We start from the raw sequence: 12,375 nt of genomic DNA, 5'->3' as shown, positions 1-12,375 counted from the left end.
AGCAATGTTGAGGATTTCCATGTGAGCAGGTGCTCTTCTACGACTATGTAGTGTACGGGGCAGCTAAGAGATTTAAGAAGGATTTCAAGTAATTTGTAGTGTTATAGATATCACTATTTGTATAATTATTAATAGAACTCATAGTAGTTCTTAAAGCACTAAGGTACCTAATGTAATATAAATAATAGCTGTTACAGTAAATTACTAAAGCTTGTAGTACCATAACTGTACTGTACTAGTAGTAATAGTGCAAATTATTGTAGCAGTGCTCTCAGTGTTAGTAGAAGTATTAGTAGCAGATCTATGTTGGGGTGCCTCCAACGGTAGTAGCAACAATCATTTAGGGGAATAGATTCATCAGGTATTGTATTGTATTTTACTGCAGCATTCATAGCACTTCTTACAACTGATGAGGCTGCAAAGTGCTCAGATGTGCAACAAATCTCTGGGTGCCATTTCAGTGTGGCTTGAGAAAGGATTTTGAATGCACTGTATTCTATAGGAGAGATGGAGGGTGAGGAGTCTGAGGCTTAGGTATGTATATCTCTGGGTGCAGTTTCGACAAGTGTGTGTTAATGGGGATGAAGAAATATGTTCGGCAGTAGCGGTGGGTAGGAAGAATCTCCAAGTATGGATGTTTTAGAGGAGGAGGATGATGACCACGTGTGGCAGGTACATGAACATATTTGTGTACAATAAAGGAAAATCACAATGTTGTTCTTTGGCAATTTGCAACTATAATAGATACAACATAATTACTTATTTCAGCATTAGAAAGCAATTCATACAGTTAGAGACACCTTATGGGAATGTGCCCATACTGGAAAATATGTTTAAACATTAATAGTAGCAAACGGCATGTTTTATATTTTAAAATGGTGCACACATGAAATGCCATTTGACATTGAGATGCCTCAAAAGGATTACATTACAGTCAGCGTGACTTGAGAGGGTGGCTTAGAGTTTATTCTCCACAGTTCAGGCAACACAATAAAAACGCCAGTGAAGCCAAGTAGTTCAGCCAATGTAATATAACTAAGAATAGAGCTTTGGTATTAGAAAAACAAGGATTGGCAAATCCTTTCAAAGGTGCTCACTGGTCTTTTGGTTTTGCCATTGCTTCTTGCTGATGCTCAACAGCAGCGATAAAAAGTACAAAAAAAATGTGTTGTTGCCCATTTGCTGTCATTGCAGCATAATGAAAAATAACACGAATTGCGTGCTCATAAAAATGATGTATACACATGCATGCTTATGCCACGACACAGCTGCAGCCACTTTGGCTTTTTTTTCCCTTTTCATTTCCAGATGGTGTATGTCATCTTGGGGCCATGTCATGACGGAACGAATATCTGTTATTTCTGCATGCAAGGTGTGTAAAGTTCAAACTTATAACTCAGAATTTCTGAGTAAATGCATAAATTTAGACAGAATAAGTCAGAAACTGAGATGTAGTCTCTGCTCATTGTTTCTGACTTGTGCTCTTTAAAGTTCATGCATACCTTCGTGAAATTCTCAGTTATATGTTTCAATTTTACATGTGACTTATGCAAACAGGTACTCTGCCCATAAGGAGACTGACCTTTTGTTAAATTAAGAAACTCAACAGAAGTGGCTATTACATACATTCTAAATAAAGGAGCATCTTAAAAAGCACGACATTTAGTTAGAAAGAGAGATGGGGAAGTTGTGGGGTGAACAACTGAAAACTGCCTAACAATGTTGTTGAGAAACAGAAGGGAGAGGTTGGTGAGCAACAAAGGACCTGGTATGTGCGAGGCGGAAGGGAAGGGGTTCTGTAGAAAAAACAATACAAAAGTTGAGCAGGGAGGGCTGAGGGAGAAAGGAGGAGGAAGAGCAGCATGGCTTCATGACAGTTGGTCTGTATGGGTAAACTTGCTAATGGGGAAGAGAGCAAGAAAACAAATGTACTCCTGTGGAGTGCAGAAAGCAACAGACAAAAAGTAGATCTCTAAGTGTAAATAATGGAAGGATACAAGTCATTCAGTTAAAAGGCCGGTAAAGAAACTATGCTCCTGGGAAGAGACAAACACAAGACAAGCACTAGCAAGGCGAACGGGTCTCACCTATAAGAACTATTTGGCAGTCATTTTTAGTCATACTGTAAGTGCAGCATTACAATAAATAATGTAAACAAAGCAAAAAAAAAAAAACACCGTTAGGGCTGTCATGTCATTCTGTAGGCACGTGCCAATAAAGACACCTGCCCCTACGAAATGAGGCGTGCATTTTTTTTCTTTTTCTTTTTACCACTCCACGGTGCAAAATGCGCTTTCTGGAATTTGCACTAATATGCTTTTTTGATATAGTGCCTTTAAATAAAACAATCAAACCACCAAGTCAGAAGTGGGTTGGGTGTTGCGAGTGGGCAGGGGACGAGGCAACATGGAGGAAGGAGAGGGCGAGAGAGGAGGACAGAAAACAGTGGGGACAGTAATGGGGAAGCACATGGACGATGGAGGACGAGGAGTGGGTAAAGCACATGGTTCATGGGCGGACGTTAAGGCACACAGACAGTGGAAGGTGGGCAGCCAGGAATGAGGTAGCACACAATGGAGGGTTGGCAGGATGGGATGAAGAAGCTCATTAAGAATGGGGGGTGACAAGACAGGAATAGGGAAGCAGGCCGACACCTGAGGGAGGGCAGGAGTGTGTTGGCAAGCTCACAGAAGAGGGGGTGGTGAAGCAAGAATTCAACTGAGAGAAGGAGAGCCAGGGGAGTAACACAGGTGAGAAAGAGGAACATGAAGTAAACTAGGGAGACAGCTGGAAAACACATGCACCCTTGTATAGTGCTTAACCAAGAAAAAAAAGTAGCATGTGGAAGGGGAGCAGTGGAGGGGCTCAAGTAATGGGTCTGTGCTCCAAGGGAGTGATGAACACCAGAAGAGGAAGAAAAGCCCACAGAAGCTGAAGAAGAAGCAAGCAATTAAGTGATAGTAAGACTAATCATTGGTAGGCAGTAGCCATTGGTAGGCTCACTGAAAGCTAACAGTATGTCTCCCAAAAGACACGTGTGCTGTCTTTGGCGAGCCCTAACAAGTAAGAAAAGCCATTCAGTAAGAAGCAGGCAAATGCGAGCAACAAGTAAACGAACCAATTGTGAACAATGGCCTGATCCGCATCCCATTCTGAGTATTGGTATGATACACAAAACCACTTCGCCCACTGGGACAGTCTTTTGGTATGTTCATTTAGCTTTTAGATTCCCTTCTTTTTCTAAAGTTCAGTGCCATTTCTTATTGTTCGTTGTGTGTTTGAGTGTGAGTCCTTGCCATGAAGTCTCTTTGTTCTTCACGAATGTTTCCATTTGTCTAATCTTTGACACGTTTTTACATTTTTTAACACTTGTATTTTTTTAGCACTATTCTCAAGTATTTATTTGTCATATAGCTGTATTAGATCGAATGCGAGCAGACCAGAAAAAGTTTGGCAAGGCATCTTGGGCTGTTGCAGTGGACAGAATGGAAAAGCTCCAATATGCAGTTTCAAAGGAGACCCTCCAGCTGATGCGAGCAAAAGAAGTCTGCTTGGAGCAAAGGAAACATGCACTTAAAGAAGAGGTAAGTACCATCAGCAATATATATATATTTTTTAAATTTGGAAAAATAAATGATAGAACACAAGAAAAATTGGGACCCAGTGTGCTAAGTTTTTTTTTTTATGGTTGCAAAGCCTATGGTCTCCAAAATTGCATGTTTTTCGACCAAATTGTACAAAAAAAAGTCTTGTGAGTCAGAACACAGAAAAGTGTTTCTGACTCCCAGAATTTCATTTGTGAGCTATTCCAACACAGAAGTAGGAGGAAGCGTGAACGGGTTGCTTCCCTCCTATTTCTGATTTACAGTCAGATGTATCATTGGTTTGCAACTGTGATTGCAGTCTCAAGACATTGAACAGTTACTGACCCCTGGCTTGGGATGGTAACTAGTTAGCAAAGTGAAAGGGGTACCTTTGGTACTATATAGACATTGTGAATGTTGATGGACAACCTTGAGGTGGTTGGGAGGGATGAAGGGGGGCTATGGTACAGTGAGGGCTGACCGAATGGTCCAAGGGACAACTGCATGCACCCCTTGATGTTATGCTATATGTGAACAAAAAACCTCTCTCCCTTTAAGGCAAATTACTGTTTCATTTTTTTCACATTCAGCAAATGCTAAAACTGAGATTGCCTGTATCTGTCTGGCTATGTGAAAATATTTTCTACCTAATTAACAGCAAGAAGGCAGGAATTTTTGAAAACCCTTTTGAATATTCATTTTGCAGTGTGGCTGATTAATGCGACAATCTCATCACAAGATAAAGCCCAGGCCGGAGCTAGTTTGTGTGCAAAAAACACTGAGTGGTTTTGCAAACTGGGCTTTGTACATTGGCCCTTACACCAGGAAAACGTAAGAAGTTGATCATAAACAGTGTTGCCAATACCTCATCCTCTTGTGAATCATCCCTTTAGCCATTTTAGGATTTTTACAGGTAATTAGGATTAGAATAGACTATGGTAATATAAGCCTAAACCCATTGTGAACTATTGAATACACAACCATAAGGTTCACTCTTTAAATAAGAAAATCATGTTTTTTTGCAGCATTCTTGAGGTTTATAATGATGTACGGCAACTCATCAATTTCTTTTATGTATAATGTATTTCATGCATGTGATGTTAGCTTGTTTTGGTGCGACTGTGAACACAGTTTACTGCCCTTTTCTCCTTGTTTTGCTTAAAAACAGGAAAACTTTAAATATTGAGAGTTTTAATTACATATCTTAACTATTATTAGGTATTTGAAGGGCCTACAGCTTAGCTGTAGAAAGGAGGAAAGAGAGGTTCTGAGAGTTTATTACAGTTTGAGGGACAGCTATTTTAAAATTGTAGGTACTATATATTATTTATTACAAGTCGTGATCTCTTTTGGTACTTACCTTCGTTTTATAGAATAACCATATCTTCCTATTAACTTTAGCTACTTCACTTTTTTTGCAGTTTTTTATAGCGGCAACCTGGCTTGAGGGAATGAAAACTTTTTTTAGCTTGTGCTCTACACGATAAATGTACTGTAGTAGAACATGACCTTCTCCCCGGAATTAGCTTATTCAGGTTACAAAGGCATAGCTGTTGAGTCTTACACCTTATGATCGTGTGGGGCAGAGGGCCCTCAAACATCAGAAGCATGTTGTAGTTTGGTTATTAAATGCTATATCATGTATTAGAAGGACCATTTTAGCCTTTTTAGTTTCCTGTTAGTCATAGTTAGGGCTAATGACGTTTGCATCTCCAGAAGTTTGAATATCTGTCTACTGACCCCCAATTAGCCAATAATGAGACATCCTCTTGGTGAGCAACGGAGGTGGTAGATTTTGCATGATAGACCCAAAATTAGTTGGTGTGGATCTCTAGGGATTGCTGATTCCATGATAGCATCAACTTCCCCCATTTCCAAAACACAACAGTCTTGTGACACAGCTTTAGAGTGTGTCAAGGCCCCTTCCACCTTTCCAGCAAAGCCACATTTTGTATTGTCTATTTTATATTTTCAAGAGTGCAGGGGTATAATGGTAGCAGGATAAAATGTTGAAGGATCTCTCGTGCTCACATCCATGTATTTTGGAGTGAGTTGTTTCCACTTTCCTTTTGACATAGAGACATGATGTTCCATGCAAATTGTATATTACATAAACCAGATAAAGAAAGACATGCTTTTGTTCATTACTTGATAATTCCTTGGTCTGCGTGGCACACCAAGTGGTACTTTACCCAATGTCTTTATTTTGCTAATTGGAAGAATTCTTCTCCTTCAGTTGTATACTCTACTCTGCATTGTACAAATCATTTTATTGAACCTCATTAAAACATTGCTTATTTTGAGACCTCAGATATCTAACACCACATTCAGATCTTAGAACACACACATGGATTTTGCTCTGTTTGCATGGTTTTACAGCACCCATCTACAATATGGAGTAACGTATGAGGTGCCTAGCAAATCATACTTGGTTCAGTGTGAGCCGCCAATTGTGCTTAGCTGAAATAGTGTAAGTAGCTGAGAATTGTAGCATATGTACGTCTATCAATACAGGAACAGTCTGAAATAAGTAGTGTCAGCAAAGAGAGTTTATGCTCCTGCCATTTTGTTAGGTCATTACTTACAGTATTGTGTGGAAGCATGTTGAGTAGTTAGCATTATGTTTTAGAGTATTATGGTCTCATTTGAATTCCTAGATCTAAATGGGAATTGGAGTAGTATTTCCCACCTAATTCTTTCTGAGATTGTCAACTTTAATATTTCAATCTATTCTGTGTTATTGTAAAGCTAGGTGGTGACTTAGATATGTAGCAGTCAGCAATATAAATGGCTTGTTGGTTCTTCAAAATAAGCAAAACATCCGCAAACATTGCCAATGTGTCCTAGCGTATCCCTGTTCCTAATATGGCTCCATTTTCCTTGATGAATTTTGCAAAACTCTTCATAGACAGGATGAACATTGAAAGGAGTGTAGATTATCTTTGTCCTGTGCTACTGACTTTCTACCATTTAATGCTAGTTTTGTGTTAAATGTCCCTTCACTCAGATTAAATGACCCGTGGTTCCAAAGTGTACATGACTTTCTTAAGGAAACACCAGCCTACTATATCTACTGCATTATGTCTTGTGATAAAGATCTATTCTTAGGTTGCAGTCTTCCAGACAGCACAGCTGTGTGGTATGCAAAAGACATCTTGGGTAGTTTCAGAATGTTGACCTGGGGGAGACGGCCGTGTAGGAGCTCCCGTCATGCTCCGCGGCTGAACACCGGCTCAGGAAGGACGCGCGCTAGAAGGCAGACGTGTTTATGGCGGCGCCGCATTACTGAACGTGGAAAGACGTTCGCCAAGGAGGCTTCGGACCCTCCCCGCTTTTCGCCGTTTGGAGTGGATTTGAGAACTCTCCTTTGGATGTGACCCTGGATACTCTGGCTGTCGGTGGAATCCGCTTTCAGTCCCAAAGAGGCCTGATACTGCACATTTGGAGTTCCGCACTCAGGAGAGGAGGACTGGAAACAGAGGTGAGGTGGGGGCTATGGACTGCAATACTCTTTTTCACTTAAGGGAAGCTTTCCCTTTCTCTAACTGAACATGAAATAAGTTACTCTGATGTGTGAACTGTCTGGTTGCTGGTGCAGTACATTTTTGTACATTTTTTGCACATTAACACATTGTAAGTGCTGGAAAGCAGTTGGTTAAAAGGACACTGTCCCCGCAAAAACATTTTTCTAGCGCAAATTTGGCAGTTTTCTTTTTCAGAAGCCTGTTGCACAGGTGGGGAGAGGAAGGGGGCTGCATGTCGCTTGTAAGGGCAAGGACAAGGAGCAGTGCTGTATAATGCCCCGATCTCCACACTATCTTCAGGGAAAAGGACGCCCTGCCTCTAGGGCTCCTAAAGCTGCTCGCACTACTAAAACAAAGTGCCCAGCCCCATCCGACAATCACCTAAATATGGATTTGTCTTCAAACACCTTCCTTCCACCGACTATCGACTTAGCTCTTAGGGATACTTCTCCTCACAGCTTGCCGGCATCTATGACTAGCTCGCAAAATGCTGGTTCTGACTCTTCGCTTGCAGAGGCTAGGAGCCCAGACTTGGACTTGGATTTAAATTTGCAGTCAATGAATAAAGTTGGCCCAACTCTGAATCAATCAGCCTTGAGCTGTAATGCCGAAGTTACTCACAGCCGGGCTCTGGATATGGGCGCAGGCTCCAAACTACTCTATCCTCTGTTTGGTGGACTGGTGAAGGGCCAAAAGCGCTGATAAGCACTACAGCTGGGTCGATTATCCCTCCCCCCCCCCCAAACTCCTCCATTAATGGACCCTCTAATCGGCCCAAGATCAGCTGAACTCTCAAGTGGGCTTGTTTTCTCATGCACCCAGAGACCAGGCAAACTCCGATATCCCTTCAGAAAATTTGCTCCTACAGATTTTATCTGAGTTAAAAGCTTTGAAAATTTCACAAAACGAGGCAAATCAGAGAACGGAATCTCAACTGAATTTAATTTAGAGTAATATACAGGAACTTAACTCCTGTATTAAGGAGGTTGAACAGCGAGTTTCTGATGGATACAACTACCTGTGGATTCCTCACCTAATGAATACTCCCATGGCGCCAGCATTCGACGGAAATCTTACTAGTCTCTGCACGTCGACGAGGACGTCACTCTAGCCCGCGCGACGCCGTCTGACGTCATACAGGCAATAAGAGGTCCTCGACGACGTGCGGACGTCAGTTCCCTTTTTTCCGTGCATTCGAAACGGTTATCTTCGAGGGAGCAACTGTTACTTTTGTGGTTACAGTGTATTTTTGCTGCGTAGTCTTTCGCTGTGGTAATAATGTCGCAGAGAAAGTCTGGATTCAAGCCTTGTCGTGAGTGTTGGAGGCAAGATGTCGGTGACGGATCCTCATTCCGATTGCCTTTGGTGTTTGAGCTCCGACCACGACGTCTCGACTTGTGATTCATGCCAGCACATGAATCCAAAGGCCCTCAAGGAACGTGAGGCGAAGCTGTTTATGGCGAAATCGAAGGAGAAGCATCACAAGAAGTCTTCTTCTCCAAGACATCGGCGTCATCGAGACTCCCGGCGCCGTAGAGAATCTCGGCGTCATTCGAAGGAGACTCGTTCCAGGTCTTCGGATCGGCGCCGAAGGACATGGGAGATCAGTCCCACGGTTACGCCGCATCCTTCGACGCCGTTGCCCTCTCCGGCGTCTCCAACTTCACCTGGACAGGCGTCGGTGATTGAGGTATTGGAGCCTCAGGTGTTTTCTCCGGCGTTGCAGACGTCGAGGCCAGCGTCGGGGTCGCCTCCGAGACAGGCACCCCAGTATCCGGCTTTTCCCACCCCTGGAGCCGATAGTTCCGCATTCTTGAATGCGATGTATGCCATCTTCCAACAGATGGCTCCAGGGGGTGCTCCGGCTGGGCCTTTGGCCTTTTCATTGGGTGATCCTGCGCCTCTTCGGCCGGCACCCTTTATGCCCTTTCTCCCTTTTGGGAACGTGGGCTCGGCGCCAGTGTCGGCGCCGGTGGCCGCTCCGGTGGCTTCAGAAGGATTGGCCCCGGGGATTTCCATCCCGTCGACGTCGGGATTTCAGCCTGTGACTCCCGTGGGTCCATCTGCTTCAACTGCTCTTTCGTCGGCGCCGAAGTTACCTGTGGCGCCGGACGCGGCGTCGGTGGCTTCTGAAGATCGGCGCCGATCTTCGACTTCGGCGGAGGCATTGTCGACTCCGCGTATTGAACAACGGCTTCATTCGAGGAGACGTGCTCTCCGTGTATTAGAGGAGCAGGAGTACCAACGAGCCCTGGAGGAAGGAGAGCTAGAGGACTCGGGTGATGGGCTGCGTGGTCTGGAGTCGGCCAGTGGGCTGGACACTTCCCCTGAGTGGGATCTTTCGTCCCCGGGAGAATACACTGAGGAGGCTGCTTCCTTTCATGCAGTGGTACGGAAGGCAGCTAGTTTTTTGGACCTGCCTTTGCCGGTGGTGGAGGCTAAACAAAACCTTCTAACAGAGGTGCTACATCCGGCCTCAGCTGCGGCGGAGCCTCTTTTGCCATTTAATGACGCTCTGCTGGATCCGGTGTTAGAGGTGTGGAAGAGGCCGGCATCTTCCCCAGCAGTTCACAGAGCCGTGGCCAGGAGGTATCGGGCGGCTCCTACTGACCCTGGTTTTCTGTCTAGGCACCCTACGCCGGAGAGCTTGGTGGTGCAGGCCTCCTGTTCATCTAAGTCAGCGCCTGGTTCTTTCCCGACGGTGCCTGGGGACAGAGATTCAAAGAAACTAGAGGCGCAGTCCAAGAAGATTTTTTCGTCCTGCAGTCTGGCGTTGAAGGCCACCAACGCAACCTGTATCCTGGGGAGGTATATTCATGCTCTGATGGATGACATTTCCTCATCATTTACAGAGCTTCCCCAGGGTCTTTTGGATGTTGTTTCAAATGCCCAGGCTGCTGCGACCCAGATTATCCAGACGGGACTGGATACGACCGACTCGGTAGCCAGAGCAATGGGCACAACTGTGGTGGCAAGGAGGCAGGCCTGGCTCCGTAACTCGGGCTTTTCTGCGGATGTACAGTCCACATTGTTGGATCTCCCGTTTGATGGGGACAAACTGTTTGGAGCCAAGGCTGATTCGGCCTTGGAACGTTTTAAGGAGAGCAGGGCCACGGCTAAGTCGTTAGGGCTCCAAGCTCCTTCTTCCACGGCCTCTTCCAGATTTTTCAGGAGGTTTCGTGGATTTGGGCGTGGCTCTTCCTCCTCTTCCTTTCGGGGAAGATATCAGCAACCTGCCTCTTCCCATCCCTATAGATCTTTTAGGGGGAGAGGTAGGGTCCGCACCAGAGGAGCCTCTCAGCAGCACTCTGCCTCTTCCTCATCCTCTGGCGGGGTGCAGCAGGGGAAGCAGCCTTAGGCTTCCACCATTTCCCACTCACTCCTCTCCTGTAGGGGGAAGATTACAGCATTTTCTCACCAAATGGAAGACTGTTACAACGGACACTTGGGTTCTCAGTATTGTGGGAAAAGGCTACACCCTTCCCTTTCGGGAGTTCCCGCCCCTCATCCCGCCCCGCCCTTCTTATTGTTCAGAAGAACACCTCCTGTTGCTAGAACAGGAGGTACAAGCCCTCCTTTCAAAGGGCGCGGTGGAGTTGGTCCCAGAGCAGGAAAGGGGTCGAGGATGTTACTCAAGGTATTTCCTGATTCCCAAGAAGGATGGTCGTTTGAGACCAATCCTGGACCTGAGGATCTTGAATTGGTTCCTCAAGCAGGAAAAGTTCAAGATGCTGACCCTAGCACAGGTGCTTTTGGCGTTGAACAAGGAAGACTGGATGGTGTCTGTCGACTTGCAGGATGCTTACTTTCATATCCCGATACTCAAGTCACACAGGAAGTATCTCCGGTTTGTGGTGGGATTGCAGCACTATCAGTTTGCGGTCCGTCCGTTTGGTCTTACTTCAGCACCTCGAGTCTTCACGAAGGTGATGTCGGTGGTTGCGGCAGAACTCAGAAGGAAGGGGATAGCAGTATTCCCTTATTTGGACGACTGGTTGATCAAAGCCAAGTCCCCGGAGCTTGTGTCGCATCATCTGCAGTCAACAACCCAGTTGTTGTTCGACCTGGGTTTTTCGGTGAACGAGCCCAAATCTCACCTAGAGCCCTCTCAGCGGCTCCTGTTCATAGGGGCAGTACTGGATACAACATTGGGTCGGGCCTTTCCTCCGCCTCAGCGGATTCAAGATATTCAGGATTTGGTTCCAATGTTTCGAAATGGAGCGGTAGTTCCAGTCCTCAAGGTCCTTCGTCTGCTCGGTCTGTTTGCCTCCTGCATTCTGTTGGTCACGCATGCTCGCTGGCACATGAGGGCTCTTCAGTGGTGCCTCCGAAGGCAGTGGTCTCAACACAAAGGGGATCTAGAGGGTACTGTCAAGATCTCCAGAGATGCTGCTGTGGATTTGAGGTGGTGGATTGCAAGCAACAATCTTTCACAAGGAAAGCCGTTCCAGCAGTCGCCACCAGTGGCCACAGTCATAACGGATGCTTCCACTCTAGGGTGGGGAGCTCATCTGGGGGATCTGGAGATCAAAGGTCTTTGGTCTCCAGAGGAAAAGATGTTTCACATCAATCTGTTAGAGTTACGGGCTGTACGTCTGGCTCTCAAGGCCTTCCTCCCTTCCCTTCGTGGTCAGTCGGTACAGGTCCTAACGGACAATACTACCACGATGTGGTACATAAACAAGCAGGGAGGAGTGGGGTCGTACCTTCTCTGCAGAGAAGCTCTTCGACTATGGTCCTGGGCAAAGGACCATCAGATTTGCTTGATAGCAAACCATCTGGCCGGAGTCTTAAACGTGCGTGCGGACAGTCTCAGTCGCCAATTCTCGGCAGACCACGAGTGGCGTCTCCATCCAGATCAAGTCCGTTTAATCTTCCAGAGGTGGGGGTTTCCTCGGGTAGATCTGTTTGCCACTCGAGAGAACGCGCATTGTCCGTTATTCTGCAGCCTCCAGTATCCGATGCAGGGAGCGTTGGGGGACGCGTTTCAAATAACCTGGTGCGGCCAGTTGCTTTACGCGTTTCCTGCCATACCCTTGATTCCTCGAGTATTGAGGAAGATTCGCCAGGACCGGGCTCTAGTCATCCTAATAGCTCCGGATTGGCCAAGGAGGGTATGGTACTCCGACCTTCTCCAACTCTCAATGTGCCCTCCGCTCCGTCTCCCTTTCAGGGCAGACCTCCTCTCGCAGTCGCAGGGGCAGGTTCTACACCCCAACCTCCAGAGTCTGCACCTACATGCCTGGAGATTGAACGGGGCAACCTGA

General features: G+C 45.8%; 1 protein-coding gene across 2 annotated transcripts in view; it reads left to right on the top strand.

Annotated features, from left to right (window-relative positions):
* The window catches only part of JMY (junction mediating and regulatory protein, p53 cofactor), a 651,557-nt gene that overhangs the window by 175,685 nt on the left and 463,497 nt on the right, over positions 1-12,375 (top strand). For both annotated transcript variants that reach the window (XM_069223266.1, XM_069223256.1), the window contains exon 4: positions 3,415-3,584. In XM_069223266.1, the coding sequence (XP_069079367.1) occupies positions 3,415-3,584 (170 nt within the window). The remainder of the gene's footprint in view (positions 1-3,414; positions 3,585-12,375) is intronic.

Source organism: Pleurodeles waltl, chromosome 1_1 (assembly GCF_031143425.1).
Source record: "Pleurodeles waltl isolate 20211129_DDA chromosome 1_1, aPleWal1.hap1.20221129, whole genome shotgun sequence".
Lineage (NCBI taxonomy): Eukaryota > Metazoa > Chordata > Amphibia > Caudata > Salamandridae > Pleurodeles > Pleurodeles waltl.
The sequence above is the reverse complement of the archived record's forward strand: the minus strand, read 5'-3'. Positions and strand labels throughout refer to the sequence as shown.